Raw genomic sequence first — 18,634 nt, 5'->3', positions numbered from 1 at the left:
GATTGATGGATTATCTGCTGGCTGCCCTCTCCTGCATTAGCAAGGCTATCGTTAAAGGATGTTTATCCTTTAGTTGAAAGGGCCCTTCTCATCTCATTGAGATAAAACCGCAGGTGCAAAATCCATTAGGTTATACCTGTAGCAGATTCTGATACATCTCAGGTGAAGCTTCCCTAGCAAAGGGATATATTTAAAACCAAGAACTCATTAGAAATTAGACTAGTTCTAAGGTTATGTGCCTATAAGTAATTGCAAGTGATGAGAGTAAATATTTGGTGGCTGTAAAGAGCATTAATTAAAGTCAAAACTAGCACCTTGAAACGAACTGACAGCCAGTGTAGGTGCTAAAGCAGTGGCCCAGCTGAGTTGAACCATTGAGCCCCTGCAGCCGCACACATGGCCACGTTCTGTACTAATTGCAGTTTGTGGACAGTCTTCAAAGGCAGCCCCACACAGAGTGTGTTGCAGTAATCCATAATTACTGGATTATTAATCCCTTTGCCCACCAGTCTCTGCTCCTCCTCTTCCTCCGCCTGCTTGCTGGGTTGAAAAAGGAAGCAGGGATTGGATGGAAGAGGGAGGAGAGGAGAGCAGTGGTAGTTTTCTAGGGCAAGTCCTGATTGGTAGCTCAGTTAGTTGGCCACTATGTTCCACCAGTGCAGTCAGTCAGTCTGTCTGTCTGTCTGTCTGTCTGTCAGAGCTCAGGGCAACAAGGGCCCCTCTTGTTACCTGGCTTGGCCACAGAGGAAACGGAAGCAGGTGAATGAACTTCTGGAATTTTGGAAACACAGGGGAATGTCTGTTTCATGGTGTCCCAGCGACATAAGCCCAGTCGGATTCTAAGGAAGCCTTGGTTTGGATCAGAGCAGTGCCCGCAGAGCCAATATGTCCCTCAGTTCTGGAGCTCCTTGGGGGTGTGTGTGTGTGTACATTTGGGTGCCTTTGAGGAGAGGGAATAAAATCTCCACTCAGGGCCTTGGAAGAAAAAAAAAAACACAACCCCAAGCAAATCTACTTATCCGTTTAAGAGCATGCAAGTCTCTGTAGTGCCAGTTCTTGATTTTACCCAGCAAAGCTGTTGTGTCAACTTTGGATGATCAAGGAGGAAAGAGACTGGACTTGCTGGCGCTGGGTTAGAGTGACTTTAAAAAGAAAAGGCTGTCAGGTGTCCGTAATCTCAGAGCATTTCATTCATGCTTGCTGTTGGGGTCGAGAAGGAGCCAACTTCAAAAAGAGAATTTGGACAGGAGGATATTTTGTGGGAGATTTGCTTCTTCTGCTGGCCTGGGTTTCGTTCCTAAAGTCTCAGCAATGATTCAGACATGCTTAAAAGAAGCCCTCTGGCGGGTGGCCACTGCACCTCCTCCAGATTACGTGAGGGGATGTAACTAGGCTACAAACCACTTGCATTTCTTATACATGTTGCAAACTCCTCTAAAGCATAAGTTGCAAAGCTCTGGTTTTATTTGGCAAGGACCATTTTTGCAAGCGGCACCCAAATCGGCAGCTGTGCGTAGGAGTGGGCTATTGGCCCATGATGACCGGGTGTTGTCCAGGCTGGATCTTGACCTTCCTCCAGAACCGCTCTGGGGAATAATGAAATGGAGGCCAAAGCAGAGACTGTGGTCGAAGTAGGGAGCACTAGGTTCTTAGAACTGGGGTTCCCCTATGGCAGTGGTTCCCAATCCTACTTGAGTCACGATATCACCTCTGCCTCTTCTTACCAGGTGAGCTGGGTGCCTTAATCTTGGATCTCATGAGATCCAAAATGGTGGTGCTTTGACAAGATTTCATGAGATCCAAGACTGTGCTGCCCAGGAGGAATAGATAGGAGGGGTGACCGGAGACATACCATGGTGCCCCTAAGGTATCACAATACACAATTTGGGAACCACTGCCCTACACACTGGACCTTGGCTCCTCCTCCTTGAGGCTTCCTGGGGGTCTGGCTTTGGCTGTGTCATGCCATTAATACCCTGACCCTTTTCCGAAGCCAGCATGCTGAGATCTGTGCCCCTCTTGCTGGCTAGGGAAGGAAGGTATTTCTTGTGCACCAAAATCCTGAATTCCTACTTCAGCCAGACCTTGGAAAACTTTGATTTATCGTGACAACGGGTGCAATTTGCTAGCCATGCATTTTTCAGAAATGTGCTAATAAATTCAGAACTTGAGTTAAATGTAAGGGAGCTCACCGACAGACAGATTTTGGCCTTTAAAAATATGGTTTGGCTATATTGAGTCTTTTAAATCATATCTCACCGTAAATGTTGTAGGCACAAGGCTTCGCGCTGCTACCGGTTGCTGAAAAATTCATTTGCCTTTGAAGGAACAGGCGTCTCTAATTTTAAAAGTCTATTATTTAAAATGGGCAGTGGACTGTGCAGTGACTGAGAGCTCAAAAATATTGCAGTTCTGTTTGTTAAATCTATTAGGTGATAATTAGTAGCAATAAATCTATTGGTACATTTGCTGTCTGTCTAATCGCAAATACTTGGGATAGGACACGTGCCTCTCTAGCCTACGTTTCCCCAGAAAACTTGTGCTCTTTATGGGAAGGTCGTAGGTTGGGATCTGCTTGTTGCTCTCAGGGTGTATGGTCGTAGATCAGCAAAAGTTTCTGATGCCCCAGTTTAACCTGCAGCTTGGATGTCCAGTTATAGAGTGTTTGTGTTGGAATCTCTGCTCTGTAGTTGACCACAACCCAATCCTAACCCACGCTGGAACAGGGAGGTCGGCTGGCCTACCGTGTATCCCTGGGGTTGGGGCTGCCTGTGGCTCAGCTCAGGGCAAGGGGGAGTGCATTTCCTTTATCCTGGGTAATGCTGCAGCAGCCCCAATGAGGCTACTATGATCTGCGCCACCTAAAAAGGTAGCGTAGATCCGAGCAACCCGGAGCTGCTCTGGGTTGCCCGGGACTGGGGTTAGAATCTGGCACAAAAGCTGAATCCTGGCTCCACCCTTTGCTTGGCCGAGGCCTTCCCACCCTCTCCCCACCCTGGAATACCTCCTTCCTGCCCTCCTCCCCCTTCCCTAAGCCCTTTCTGCCCTCCGCCACTCTCCCCAAGCTCCCATGCCAGCCTGACTTGACTGGTGTGGCCTTATCTTTTGCGCTGGCCCAGCAGGGCTTGGGTTGGCCCCTGGAGGCTGGCACATGTTTGTTTGTCGGCCTTCCTCCTCACACAGTGGCACAAACGTGCCTTGCATCATGTTTACAGCACCCCGGGGCCAGTATAAGGGACTGCACTCTCAGAAGTAGACTTGTGTGTGTGAGTCATCTCTGTGTGTGGCTCCTGGGGTATGATAGGTAATTGGCTCTGTCCTTTGAGCCCCCTTCTTGCTCCTGACTGTTGGTAGATGTTGGGGTGTAAGCAGGAAATGCATTAGATCTTGCAAGCCAGAAGGCTGCCCCCTATGTTGTTGCTGGCCCTGAAGTCCATTGTTTTTAAACTGTTTTAACCTGTTGTAAGCCACCTTAAGTCCCTTCGGGGAGAAAGGTAGGGTAAAAATAAAGTTGTTGTTGTTGTTGTTATTGACTCCTGAACTGAAAGACGTGGTCAAGGTGATGAGAGATGTCGTCATTCTGGTTTTGAAAACTAGATTTCTCCTTTTTTGAGGCTGGGGTCTTGTGATGGCTCCAGTGACCACACTTGAGAATGGGGATGGGGCAGCGAGTGTGAGTCTTGGCAACAGGTGAGTTCCGTGGTCGACAGCCAGCCAGTTGTCATGTGCGTGCGCAGAGTGCCAATCCAGAGTCTAGGATGGCCCTTGGACAGAGCACAGTCAAGCTGGTTGCAAAGTAAAGGCTAGTTAGGGGTTGGTGTGGGCATTGGCCAGAGCCGCCTTGGGGATCACATGTTGCTTCGGGCACCCTGGGAAAGCAGGAGCTTTGTAAATCTTAGGCGGTGCTGAATGTTGCAGCTTCTGTTCTGGTATGTGCTTGGTGGGTCTTAAGAACTTTAAATGGGCAGCATTAACTTACTGAAATGCTGGGCAAATCCTTGTTTGAATGTACAGGCTGGGGGTGGAGGTCACTATACTTGGGCATTGCTTTTGAATCTCAACCTTCAGTTCTGCAGATAGCAGACTCTCCCAGGGACACTTGGAAAAAGGGCACCGAGTAGACTTAAGGCGCAATGCAAATATTTGGCGTGCAGAACAGATGAATGGCAAACGGCTCTCGGCTGGTCTGACATTCTCTTTGGAGAGGAGTTTTTGAAATAATCAGAAAAGAACTGGAGTCCTTTCTAATGTTTTCAGAGGGTTAGTCCCTGAGCTGGTTGAGTTGCCTTTACTTAATTTCCCTCCCTTAGAGGACAGGTAGGAGGTGACAAGACCTTTCCTTTGTATCCAGGTGATTTGAAAACTGTTGGTGGTGCTGCTGCTTGCCTGCTTGCCATTCTGTGGACTTCTAGGAGTGAATTTTGGGGAAGTCCTAGCAATTGCCAAGGTCCTTAATGCAGAAACTGATATTCCACTGAAGCATCGCCTCCCCTTTCACAGAATACCTGTGCTAAAAGCCACTTGGTAAAATAAATATTTGTGAGAAAGCCCAGTCCGTGTTCCCTCCCTGCTGAATCTCAACATGTACAAGATGATCAGCATTGCCAAATCTTTAAAGAAATGTGCGGTCGATGTCCTAGACACATTGCATGATGTTGTCCTGCTTTCAGAGCCTCTCCAAAGTCAGTGCAACATCGGAGAACTTTCTTGCTGTTAGCAAGAAGGGTGGGGTATTTGATCTGATTGAAAGCTGCATCTACCAGTAGTGAGCACCTGACCCTGAACATTCCATGTCATCACAGAAGCTCAGCCAATCAGAAACGTCTCTGTCATAAGAACCATACAGATAAATACGTATATACAGTGGTCCCTCGGTATCCGCAGGGGATCCATTTCAGGACATCCCCCACCCCGTGCATATCAAATTCCGTGGATAATTACACCCCGGAGGGGCATTCAGAGGACCTCCTGGATATGATCGGAAGCCACTTCCGGTCGCTTGCAAGTGGTCCTTTCAGGTCCTCCAGTTGTGGGCTCAGGATCAATGGTTATTCAAATCCACAGATGCCAAGTGTGTGGATAGGAGGAAGAAAATGATTAACAGGACTTGCAATGCAAGCTGTGACATGCTAAAAAGCCCTCCCCCCAGCTGCTCAGTGGAGCCTGTTCTGTTGGTCTGGAGGCATTTTGCCGCAGTACCTTGCTCTTTCAAGACCATCAGAATCTGGCACAGTTGTATCTCTATCCCTCAGCTCTTTGCGGTCTCTGCAGGTTCCTCAAGACTTTGATTAGCTTTTCCCTTCTATGTCTGGCCAGCCTGTTTATGCAGTTCCTTAAAGACTTACCTGGCAACGGTAGTTTATTGTTTTAGATGGTGCCATTGTATTCAATTATGAGAGCAAATTCTTTTGCCATGCAGGAAATTGTAAAAATTAATTAGGACTCTTTCCCCCCCTCCTCCTGTAGTGATGTATGTTAATTAGACATCAGAAAAGCTACATAAAGTTTTATGCAGCAGTCGTGTATAGCGTTAAATTATCTTGGGCTACATCCATTAATTAAAGAAAACTTCTACGAGGAATTGTGTTTTTTTTAAAAGGAAGTTTTTAGCTCTGCTCCAAGCGGTTGCTCATGTCGGTCGATAAGAGCCAATGAGCAGCTGCTAGTACAGGGTTAGGCTATTGACCAAGGGTGTCATCTTGCATTTTCCATCTGTGCCCTTCAATGTAGGTGCCATGGTCCAGGGCCTCTCTGATTGATCATGCACACTTCTGGTTTACTGGCCAAACACCCCCAGTGAGTCAGAAATGCATGTTCCCAATTTGTTCTTGTGTATCTGTCCTACTATCTCAAGGGCAGTTGGTTCCCAAACTTTTTTGACTGGCAGCTCCCTTGTCCTCCTGGGCCATTGGCTGTGGCTCCCCGTTAGGGCTTCTATCTTATACGTTGTATAGGGCTGCGGGTTCTTCACGAGGATTCTGCAATTCTCCTAGCTGGGGGGCCGCAGCTCACAGTTTGGGAATCACTGCTCAAGGGGCTTAATACTCCAGGCTACAGTTCCCATCAAATAAGCCAAAAGTTCTTGTGCCTGTCACCTGACTGGCCAAGCACCCTAAACAGGTGGGCATACAAGTTTTCCGGGCAAATGGCCATCACCCCTTCTAAACAGCCAGTCCTTCAGCCAAGGAGAAGCTGGAGTCCTACAGGCTAACTTCCCAGTTCTTCTAGTCACTGAGTTCCCCCAACTCCAGGGACTCAAACCTCAAGGCTCTGGTTCATTCCAGTAGCAGACTGAGAAGCCTAGGCCAGACTTAGATGAATCCCAGTTTCTTTGTACTTTCTCAGTCACAAGCCTTAAGAATGGTTTATCTACAGAATAGAATTAAGATTACATATCATTTTGGAAGGCATTTAGGTATTTTGGAGAATAAATGCAGTGCACACACACAATGCTAAAACAATAGAGCTAAGCTCCAAAGCTTATTTGCTCCCAACGCTCACCTAGGACTTTCTAACCTCTGAGCATAAGCAAAGAGTAGCTCTTCTACCTGTCGTACCATAGCTGATATTGTCACAAACATCACCCTTGGGGAAGGGAAGGACCAGGGGAGATTCCCAAGTCAACCAGGATTTAACCCTCCTCCAATCTTACACCATCCTCCACAAACCCCAAAGAGCAATGTTTTTTTATTTAGCTTACTCTAAGCCCCAGGTCCTATTAACATACAATTCCTTGGTCAATAATTGCACCCAATTTTTCATGTAAAAGATTTTTATTTTTAAGGGAGTTTCAATTACTCCAAAAGACATATTTACATGCATTACAGTAGCTAAAAACAAGAAACTAAAAAGAGGCTAAAATTACCACCATGCAGGTCTCTCAGCATTTTCAATATAAAAGATGTTAACCCTCAGCTTCCTTCCTCCTGCTGTGTGTGTATTTTCAGGCATCCATGCCCAGGTTTTATTCTCTAAATTACTGATGCACACCACCTGGGCAGCAAACACCCAACTTAATCCATCTTAAAGGGAAAGGCACTTGCCCCACCCCGTGACAGATATGAACAGACTTCCATGATGGAATGTTAAAGAGCTGCTATCCCCCTCCCTGTTACGGGGTTTTTTATACTTCAAACTTAGCTCTTAGCTAACCAGAGATTTGGTCAAGCCTAAGTTTCTGGAAAATGATCTCATCAGCTGAGGCTACTGTTGGTCACTCATTCTGGTCCCTCCCAACTGGAGAATCACAGCTACATCCAATTTCCAATTAACAAGACCTTGAATCCAGTTCATCGTACTGTATCACCTGGTTGATTCAGATTCAAGATCAGACCTTCTCTACCTTTTACCTAGCTTGGTTCCCACAGCTTCGGCAAAATGGCTGCAGGCTTAATAAAATAGAGTCAGTCCTAAAGTCAATGATTTTTCATCTGTTCTTCAGGGTAGGAGAACTTCAGCACTGAGGAAAGGCTTTGCTAATATCTGCCCATACCTGTGGATGTCCCTTGTTAGGAAAACTTGGCAAAGTCTTTTAGTATTTTGGGGAATGGTGTTGGAAAGATGTGTTTTTGGTTATGCCTTCTGTGATTCGAGTGTGGCATGTGGCCCAGTGAAAGTGTGACTTATGCATTCAGAGCAGCGGTTCCCAAAGTTTCCAGGGTTGCGATGCCCTCAGAACCCGGAAGTGAGTGGCAGTGACATGAAACACTTCATGTGATAACATCACTGGCCGCTCGCTTCCAGTCATTGCAAGCCTCCAAAGAGCGATAAGAAGATCAGGACAGATGGGAGGGCTTTCTGCAGCACCTGCCATGCTGATTCTCCTGCTATTGCTTTACTCAGCGTGTGGTTGGTCTGTGGAACTCCTTGCCACAGGATGTGGTGATGGCATATGGCCTAGATGCCTTTAAAAGGGGATTGGACAAATTTCTGGAGGAAAAATCTATTATGGGTTACACGCCCTGATGTGTATGTGCAACCTCCTGATTTTAGAAATGGGCTATGTCAGAATGCCAGATACAAGGGAGGGCACCGGGATGCAGGTCTCTTGTTATCTGGTGTGCTCCCTGGGGCATTTGGTGGGCCGCTGTGAGATCCAGGAAGCTGGACTAGATGGGCCTATGGCCTGATCCAGCGGGGCTGTTCTTATGTTCTTAAACTACAATTCCCAGGAGGCCTTGCAGGTCTTCTTGTTGTCTTGTGTGCTCCCTGGGCAATTGGTGGGCCGCTGTGAGATATAGGAAGCTGATGGGCCTATGGCCTGATCCAGTGGGGCTGTTCTTATGCTTGGAGGCTTGTGCCATAGTCTCTCTACTGGGGCAGAAAATGGCCCATGACTCTGCAGGGAACCATTGATTTATAGCCAAGGGTGGATCTCCGCTTCTCTTGACCTGTCGTATTCTTGCGCAGATGATCCAGGCTTCCACTTCCTTCTTCTTCCTCTGTGGTCTCCCTCATTTTTGTATTTTTAGATTGTGAACCCTGCAAGTCAGGACTGATTTTCTTACTCCTTGCAAAGCAAGGATTTCAGCCTTGGACTGGGGGCTCCCCCCTCTGCAACAGTCACACCCCATGATTCGAGGGATGCTTTGCAATATAAAGCACCTGACAGTATACTCTTGGTGTGCAGTTTGTTCTAATCCAGGGGGAGAATGACATCTGTGGCAAAGGAGCCAGCCCTGCAAATCGTGGGCTGTTGCCTTTTCATCTCCTTAAGTGACTCAATTTGTGGCTCTTGGACGTGTGGAAATTTGGCGGCAAGGGCTCTGTAACTCAATCTCCATTCAGAAGTCACGCAGGTGGTGGTGGGGGGCCCAGGAAATTGAAATGAAACATTATGGCTTAAAACTTTAATATATATTTTTAAATATTTCATGTGAATAATTTTCATGCTGGCTGCGTCCATTTTTCACATTCCCCCGGCCGATCCAGTTGAAAGCTGTTATGCCAAGCGGGGTTAGTGACCTGTGAATCGCGGGGCTGTTCGCTGCTTTTTCATCACTTTATTAATGGTGCCCTTGGGGGGCTCAGAGGCCCGAGAGCCGTGTGGATATTTAGCATTAAAAAGAATTTAATACCTGTCGGTCATGATAGTGCCTTCTCTTTTAACGTATTCATTTACATTCCGGCGGACAGAAATGGGCACCGTTTTTTGTGCTGGTGTTGGAAAATTGTGCCTTATTCTGAATGCAGCTGAGTTACGGTGGTGTGTGCATTTATATCTTCAGGGTAATAGTGTATATGGTTCACTTCCACCCAATCTGAATGCACAACAACCCTGTAAGGCAGGTTAGGTTGAGCAACAATGACTGTGCTAAGGTCGCACAGTGTGAGCTTCTGAGATGTTTGGGGATTTGAACCTCAGGCGTCTTGGGCCTCGTTTGACTCTAACTACTATGCCATGCTGTCTCTCAATTGAATGAAGGATATAGAAAAGCCAAATCTAGCATCCATATCACTAGAACTGCTGAGAGTACAGCCCATGAGAAGAGGGTGCAGGAGTTAAATTGTACCTGGGCACAGAGTCAAAAAGACTTGTGGAACCAAAAGGGTACCTGGGAACCAAAAGGGTGTCCCAAAATTTCCTGGGATCTTACGTTTTCTGATCTTGCTGGGGCTCATGAGGGGTTGCAGGGGGTTCATCATACTTGGGGGCCCAGTGGAAGAAAGGGGACCCAGAAGCCCAAGGAGGGGAGCTGGGAATTCCTTGGGATTTCAGAAAATTGTTTGCTTGTATTGTGTGAAGAATGGCGTTCACGTTCTGTGTAAGCTTGCACAAGCTTTACGTATCTCAAAATTCGTAGAAATTATGATCCAGTGGAGAAGGGAAGGGCCCCAAAAGAAACTTTGTACCCCTGGATAAAATTCAGAGTCCCTGACTGAAGGATATGGGGTGGAAAAAACAGACGCATGGTTTAGAAACAAACCTAGGGTGGATTCTGCAATGGGCTGTGTGTTCTAAGGGGAAGAAAGGGCTGAAATATCTCTTGCTAAGGGAGACAATGACACAGAGATTAGCACTGCTGTCTTAGTTCACGGGGAAGGGGAAAAGTACCCATCTCCAGGCACACTGATTAGTCAATGAATCGGTGAAGATTCCTTTGCTTGGGTGATTGACACCTACCCTGTTTTTGTTTTTGCAGAAGCCTTTGAAATTGTCGTTCGTCAAGCCAGGAACTACACCAACGCCATGTTCAAGAGCTACTATCGCAACATGGCTACCAGAGCTTTTAAATTTGTGGGGGAATTCTTCACGGACATCTCTCTTTACATCTTGGGCTCGGACATCAGCGTCAACGACATGATCAATGAGTTCTTCGACAGCTTGTTCCCTTTGGTGTACCCTCACCTGGTCAACCCGGGCCTCCCTGCTCCTTCGGTGGAGATGGCAGAGTGCCTCCGCCTTGCCCGGCGGGACTTGAAGGTATTTGGGAACATCCCCAAGCTCATGATGACCCAGGTGTCCAAGTCTCTGCAGGTGACCCGGGTCTTCCTTCAGGCGCTCAACCTGGGCATTGAGGTGGTCAACACCACCGATCACTTGAAGTTCAGCAAAGACTGCGGGCGAGCCCTCTTGAGGATGTGGTACTGTTCCCACTGCCAGGACCTTATGATGGCCAAACCCTGTGCCTCGTTCTGTGGCATTGTGTTGCAGGGGTGTCTGGCCAGCGTGGTTGAGATCGACGGCTACTGGCGGGAATACCTCCGATCGCTGGAAGGGTTGGCAAAGGGCATGAGGGGCATCTATGACATGGAGCACGTGCTCCTCAACCTCTTCTCCTTGATACGAGACTCTGTTGAGTACGTGCAAAAGAATGCAGGGAAGCTGACTGCGGCGGTAAGTGGCCAACACGCTTTTTGGTAGACAGTTAGACCAGAGAATTTCAACCAGTGTGCTATGGCAAATTGTTGTGCTGTGAATACTGTTGTGCTGTGAATAGTCACACTAGACACTGTTCCAGAACCACCATTCAGAGCATGATACCATAGTCTTTCGAGACTGAAGGTTGCCAACTAACTGTGTTGTGAATGGTCCACAAGTGTGCTGTGGGAGTGAGGGGGTGTCATTTATTAGTAGGCCCTTGGGGGATGTGAACCCCCGACCAGCAGCATGGTCTGCCTTGTCAGTTGTAAAAAAAACTGATGGTGTGCCTTGGCAATTTTAGCACCTTGTCAAGTGTGCTGTGCAATGAAAAAGGTTGAAAATTGCTGGGCTAGGATGTAGAAAGTGAAGCCGGACCCTTGGTCCAGCCGGCTCATTACAGCGAGCCCTCGATTTAATGGACTTACGAGGTGGGGGAAGCTATGCCCATATCGTGTACAAAGGCATTCATGAGTGTGCATGCTCATGTGCAGAAAATATGCACGACTAGTTTTTAAAGAAGCAGGCAAAGTCCATTGTTTTCAAACTCAGCTAAATTGAGGTCCTCTAAACTGAGGGTTCACCATCTTGTCTTCACTGATTTGCTTCATTTCCTCAGCATTTCAGGAACAATGCATTTTGCAGCATTTCTACCTGGGGATAGAACTCGGGCCCTTCTGTGTTCAAAAGCAGGAGTTCTGCCGCTGTGCCGCGGCCCGAAGAAATGGTCATTTTCTCATAGCTAAGGGATCTGGCACCTGAGGGCAAAAAACTAGAACTCCCCTGGGGTCCAGATGCTCTGAACACACCCCGGAGTATCTGGGAGGTGATCTGAGGCACACGGAAGCCTCCTTGGGTCTCAGAATTGCCTGCTGGAGGCCTTAGACATGCACTTCTGGTTTTAGTGAAAACTGGAAGTGCCTTTCTAAGGCTTCTGGCAGGTGTTTTGAGGCTTAGGGAGGCCATGCATGGCATCCCGGGACCTCAGAAGGCCTCCAAAAGGAACCTTCCTGGCACCCTCCCAAGACCTGGTGGGCAGGGCAATTGAGTCCTCCTGGCCCCCCAGCTATGCCACTGTTCCTAACGACACAGTCCTGGAACGAGCTGGAATCCCCAGCATGTCTGCACTGCTGAAACAGAGGCGCCTGCGTTGGATCGGCCATGTCGTGAGAATGGGCGATGGCCAGATCCCAAAGGATCTCCTCTATGGAGAACTCATGCAAGGAAAGCGCCCTACAGGTAGACCACAGCTGCAATACAAGGACATCTGCAAGAGGGGTCTGAAGGCCTTAGGAGTGGACCTCAACAGGTTGGGAAACCCTGGCCTCTGAGCGGCCCGCTTGGAGGCAGGCTGTGCAGCATGGCCTTTCCCAGTTTGAAGAGACACTTGGCCAATAGTCTGAGGCTAAGAGGCAAAGAAGTAAGGCCCACAGCCAGGGAGACAGAGCAGGGACAGACTGCACTTGCTCCTGGTGTGGAAGGGATTGTCACTCCCAAATCGGCCTTTTCAGCCACACTAGACGCTGTTCCAGAACCACCATTCAGAGCGCGATACCAGAGTCTTTCGAGACTGAAGGTTGCCAATACAAAGGCCCCCCAGCTATGCCACTGCATTTTCTTTCATGTGTGTCTGTGTCCGAGGAAGGAGAGGAAAGGCACATTTTATAGTATAGGAGAAAATAAGTTCATGTAAAACTCCTGGGGGTCTTATCACAGCTGTGCCTGGAATCTGGTCCCTTTCAGTTTCCTAGATTAATGCATCAAGGGAGCAAGGAACAGTTAATCTCTCTTTTGACGAGGGGCTGTGGAAAGCAAAGAGAGAGTTTTCACTGGCAGTGGAGACAAAATGAAGTCATAAAGCGTGATGACAGATCTCTGCCTTGCAACAGCCTCTCTAATTGCAAGATATTAGCAGGCAGGCAAAAAAGAAAAGCAGGTGATTTTATACCAGATGACTTCTCTGTTCTGGGATTAATAACTCGTGAACAATTTGCTGGTACATTAAAGGTAAACAAAGATTCAAATGGATAACCAGAGAAGGCTCTTAATTAAGACATTGTGGAAGGGTGTTCTTCTCTTCGTTTATAGCTCATGTACGAACTTAGCCCAAGTACACGCACGGGTCAAAGAGCAGAGAACCGAGGAAGGTGTCGGTGTATCCCCTGAAGATGCTCCGACTGAATTACTTCAGGGCTGTCCTTCCAATTTTACAGAATGTGCTAATTTTAAGCTTGGATCGGTTCAACTGCACACGTCCGCAGTGGAAGAAAAGATGGGACGCTTTGATATGAGATGATGTGTGTGTATATTGCGGGAGCTGCTGTCTCAGAAGAGGCAGTCCCTCTTGTGCCTCTCCCAAATGGGAATGCCTTGGATGATTTAAGTTATTGATATCCCACCTTTCCCCTGCTGCTGGAAGGTGCCAAATTGCAGATTTTTATCCCCTTGCACTTTAGTGGAATAAAAAATAAACAGGAGTAATACCTCTCTGGTTGCTACTTCACCTCCTCTTGACAAAGCAGTTGGAGTTTCTGCATGGGGGGGGGGGTGTCACAGTTCTGCATAAAAGGCACCAACAGGTGAAGATTGTGTAGGTAACTCTTTACCTTGTTGGCTTTACCTTGATGGTGATTATTTGTTTATGCACGTGCTGGAGGCATTCCGTTTTTTGTGAGTGGAATGGGGAATGCTACTTCTACAGTTACATTTTACTGCTGTGGATACCTGCTTAAACGTAGGAAATGCATCCCCTTCTGCATGAGACACAATGGAAATGCCTCTTCTAAGATGGTTTTTGCCAACTGCAGTCTTTGTTTGTATGGCACTTGAATGTTTTTAAATGTACTCCCTGATTAATCAGGGGCACCTTCTTAGCCTCTCAAACTGTAAATTAATTTAACCAATTAATCAACTTTGGTGCTTCCCAATTAAAAAAAAATGCACTTTAATGTTAGCGTGTCAGCTGTTCAGAGACGAGATCCAGTAGTCCCTCGGTACCTGAGGAGGTTTGGTTGCCCCCTTCCCCGCAGTTGGCAACCTTCAGTCTGGAAAGACTATGGTATCTCGCTCTGAATGGTGGTTCTGGAACAGCATCTAGTGTGGCTGAAAAGGCCGATTCGGGAGTGACAATCCCTTCCACACTGGGAGCAAGTGCAGTCTGTCCCTGCTCTGTCTCCCTGGCTATGGGCCTTCCTTCTTTGCCTCTTTGCCTCAGACTGTTGGCCAAGTGTCTCTTCAAACTGGGAAAGGCCATGCTGCACAGCCTGCCTCCAAGCGGGCCGCTCAGAGGCCAGGGTTTCCCACTTGTTGAGGTCCACTCCTAAGGCCTTCAGATCGCTCTTGCAGATGTCCTTATATCGCAGCTGTGGTCTACCTGTAGGGCGCTTTCCTTGCACGAGTTCTCCATAGAGGAGATCCTTTGGAATCCACAGGTACCGAAATCCGTGAGTACTGAGTCCCCTTTAAAAACATTTTTTCAAAGACTAAAAATCAGTCAGAAAATAGCCTTCACTACCTTATTGAGCCCGTTTGCAGGGCAGTCTTCTGAACATCAAGAAGCAATTCTGGAGCGATCCAGGGCCGAGGGAGGAGGTCGTGCAACCCAGAAGTTGCTGCTGGGAGTGCAAAAGACTGCCTTGCAGCAATTGGGCACAGTTTTGCAGCAGGAAGATAGGAATGGCTATTTTCAGATTGATTTTTACTTTTTGAAATGTTTTTCAGAGGGGACCCTCATCAGTGGATAGTGAAATCCATGGGTGCCAGAACCGTGGATAAAGAGGGTTTGCTGTACCCCAGATCTGTAGATGGTTGAAAGCAACAGGAGAGTCTTGGCTTGTGCCTGGCTTTTAGGCTTCTGGTGACACTTGCCCAGTGCCTTTGGAAATGGGATCCTGACCCAGACGGACCTTGATTCTCCAACACTTTCATCATTAGTTTCAGTGATGAGAGCACATTTTCCCCTGGGCATTGTGCTTCTCCTCTGCCATCCTTCTAAGGAAAGGCCTCCTGTGGTGCCTTTTCACAGCTCCTTTTGTTTTGGGGCTGCTGAATTGTGTAATGGGATGCTGAATTGTTTCTGCTGGCTGCTCCACTCTCTGTAGCGACCAGACTTGAAAACAAATGAGTGGTTTGGAAGGTTACAAATAGTTCTGAATGATTTACTTCCCCCCTTTTCTATACCTTGCTTAGGCTGCAATCATTTGCATGCTTACCTGGGAAGAAGTCCCACTGACACAGCAGAACTTATTTGACTAAGCATGCATAAGATGGAGCTGTAAGTTAGTTTGGGTTTAAGATTGCAAGTTCCTCAGGACAGGGACCTGTTTCCTTCTTATTAAGAACAGCCCCGCTGGATCAGGCCATAGGTCCATCTAGTCCAGCTTCCTGCATCTCACAGAGGCCCCACCAAATGCCCCAGGGAGCACACCAGATAACAAGAGACCTGCAAGGCCTCCTGGGAATTGTAGTTAAGAACATAAGAACAGCCCCACTGGATCAGGCCATAGGCCCATCTAGTCCAGCTTCCTGTATCTCACAGCGGCCCACCAAATGCCCCAGGGAGCACTGAAGACAACAAGAGACCTGCATCCTGGTGCCCTCCCTTGTATTGTTTGCAAAGCATGTTAATGGTGCTGTAGAAATCATTAAGCGCCTTGTCCACAGTCTGCTACAAAAAGACCAGGACAATAACCTAGACTGTATTACTTCTGGTTGGGGGTCAACTTGAAGTCCTTGAGGCTGGATACCTCCCCACGGGATAAAAGTCCTTGCATGCTGGAACAGGGGTGTGTTCTGCCAGATTCCAAGGCCAAGCTCTGCATGGAGAATTATGCCCACTTTAAGCAAATTAGCTCCCCTTCTTTCCCCCAACAAATGACCCTGGTTCTGCCCTGCAGTCCTCCTGGACCCCACCTCCAGGGTAACTCGCCTGTTCAACCTGCAGAGTTCCTTTCTCCTGCCAGCAGCCTCCCACCACTACAGCAGACCACTCACTTGTGCTAGCAGTTCTGCTCAGAAAGAGACAGAGGCTTTCAAGTGGCCTTGCTCCATTGGAGTTGCACACACCGTTATTCCTTTGGAACACATGTCCTTACCTCTCCTGAAATGCACATATTTCCAGATGTAGAAGATGAAGTCCCAGTGCTTATAGAAGTAAACATTTCCCCTTGATTTAAAAGGGGGCTTGTGGCAAGGAGGGTCAGCAATGAATTGTATTCCTCCTCTTTTATGTTCGCTGGATGTGTCTCTGCAAATGAATTGAAATGAAATTAGCGGCAGAAGTTGGCTTCTGCAGTAATCCACAGCGGCAAAGTGGGAAACTGGCTCCCTGACATGATTTGGAACGATCTGTGTCGTCTGGAGCCAAACGGACTCTGTTTCTTATTTGCATCACTGTTCATGTCTATTTGCCCCCCAGCAGCTACACGCACAAGGTAGCGGGTTGAGAGTCTGGTTTGCAGAATGTCAATCATCCTGGTAACGGGGGAGCAGGCAGGGCATAGTGTAATGAATAAACGTTGGACTGCTCAGGTGTAGATCTGACTTGTGGGGCTGGTCCATGAGTTTTGAGCACATCTCTCTAGCTCTGGGTTGGAGTGTCTGGTGTCCTTTGTGGAGGGGCCAGTGAGGTGCCTGCTTCAGTACATAAGAACAGCCCCACTGGATCAGGCCATAGGCCCATCTAGTCCAGCTTCCTGTATCTCACAGCGGCCCACCAAATGCCCCAAGGAGCACACCAGGTAACAAGAGACCTGCAAGGCTTCCTGGGAATTGTAGTTTAAGAACATAAGAACAGCCCCACTGGATCAGGCCATAGGCCCATCTAGTCCAGCTTCCTGTATCTCACAGCGGCCCACCAAATGCCCCAGGGAGCACACCAGATAACAAGAGACCTCATCCTGGTGCCCTCCCTTGCATCTGGCATTCTGACATAGCCCTTCAGTCTTCAGAAGGTCCTGGGTTCAAAATCAGGTGGCATTTCCAGGAAACCCAGGGGAGCTAGACCATACAGAGCAGCTGGGGGTCTCGCTCTGCAGAAGCTGCATGTGTTCAGTATGTTGGCAGCTTTTTGGCATTTGATCTTTGTCCTGCTTCTCAGCCCAGGTTGGCTTCCGAAGCAGCTTAAAATTATATTCACCTGGTGGTGGGTCTAGCTGCTTCCTGATGGGTGCTGGCATAATCTTCCAGGTTCATCTTTTCAGAGGGAGGGGAGGAAGAAAGAGCTTTGGGTTTGGCTGATGGTGTGGATGCCATCCCACAGAGGCATCTATCGGTGGAGTGCCTGTCTTCCAGTCCCGGCAGCTGATGGAGACTGCAGTGTCTGTCCAGGTACCTGGCAGGAGTTTGTCAGCGTCCTTGGGATGGAGGTGCCTGTGCTCAAACTGGGCATCATCTTATGCATCCAAAGCACTGGCTCTGCCTCAAAGATGTGGATTCCTCCCCACCCCCGTCTATGGCATGACACTCACTTGGTTTGAGCCTGACTTCAGGAGTCTCAGGCACAGTGGAGTTTAGCTGCCTGCATTTTTTACAACAGCTGAGCCTTCTGAGTCCCCACCATTATTTATGCAGGCAGACCTCTCCAACCTGAATCAATTTCTGTGCTGAATTCCCTGGCACTCCCAGTTTCCTAGTAGAAATTATTATGCTTATAGCGTGAGGAGCGCAGAAGTACGGAGTGTAGTGGTTGCTGACATTAATTCACAGAGGGATTCACTTTACTGGACTGATTTTTTTCCATCTTGTTTATTTACTCCCCAACTGCCTGTTTCTGATATATTGACCCCTGTCAGCCAGCAGATGAGTTTCAACCTGGAAAACTGCAGGGAGTGCAGGGCGTTCTGTGCCCTCTTCCTTATAGGGCTGGTGATTTCATTTTTTTCCCCTAGTATGAGAGTCTCAAGTAGGGCTGAGCCACACTGCAGTGGGGGGGTTTGCATTTGCAAACATTTTGCTCACGGCAAAACCCATCCTCCATTTTATTACTTTATTTTTCACCATTTTATCCCACCCTTCCTCTCACTGAGGTTGCTCAGTGTTGTGTACTTCAGTCTTTCTCAAACTGTGGGTCAGGATCCACAAGGTGGGTCACAAGCCAATTTCAGCCGGGTCCCCATTCATTTCAGTATTTTATTTTTAATCTATTAGACTTGATGCTACCTTGGTGTGTGACTGCATTTGGGGAAATGTTACAGACCTGTACTTTTAACAAGCTACTATGTATATTCTTTTAACAATGATAGTAAATGGGACTTACTCCTAGGCAGATGTGGGTAGGATTGCAGCCTAGGATTGTCAAAAATTTCCTGCCCCATGACATAACTTCCAATCATGACATCACTTCTGGTGGGTCCTGACAGGTTCTCATTCTAAAAAGTGGGTCCCACTGCTAATTGTGTGAGAACCACTGGTGTACTTAGTTCCTTCCCCCCATTTGTTCTCACGACAACCTTATGTGGTAGGTGAGGCTGAGAAATGGTGGCTGGCCCACGGTCATCCAGGAAACCTTTTGGCTGATCGGCGATTTGAACCTGGAAAGAAGGCGGCTCATCATCAAACATGGGTGATTCATGTTTGCATTGCTAAAACTGATGATTCAGTAGATCAGAAGCCTCGAAAATGATTCATACATTATGGTTGGTATTCAGACTTGTGGCAGGGGGGATTTTGACTGTCAACCTAAAGCTATTTTTTGGGATAAAAGTGTTTTTACCTGGTAGTTAAAAGCCACCATATTATGTGGGAGCTAATTAGATCTTTTGGGGACGGGGAATT

General features: G+C 47.7%; 1 protein-coding gene across 1 annotated transcript in view; it reads left to right on the top strand.

Annotated features, from left to right (window-relative positions):
- Window positions 1–18,634, top strand: part of GPC3 (glypican 3) — a 172,927-nt gene that overhangs the window by 77,726 nt on the left and 76,567 nt on the right. The window contains exon 3 of the mRNA XM_066640180.1: window positions 10,143–10,837. Coding sequence (XP_066496277.1) covers window positions 10,143–10,837 — 695 coding nt within the window. The remainder of the gene's footprint in view (window positions 1–10,142; window positions 10,838–18,634) is intronic.

Source organism: Tiliqua scincoides, chromosome 12 (assembly GCF_035046505.1).
Source record: "Tiliqua scincoides isolate rTilSci1 chromosome 12, rTilSci1.hap2, whole genome shotgun sequence".
Lineage (NCBI taxonomy): Eukaryota > Metazoa > Chordata > Lepidosauria > Squamata > Scincidae > Tiliqua > Tiliqua scincoides.
This window is presented reverse-complemented; position numbering and strand designations above follow the sequence as displayed.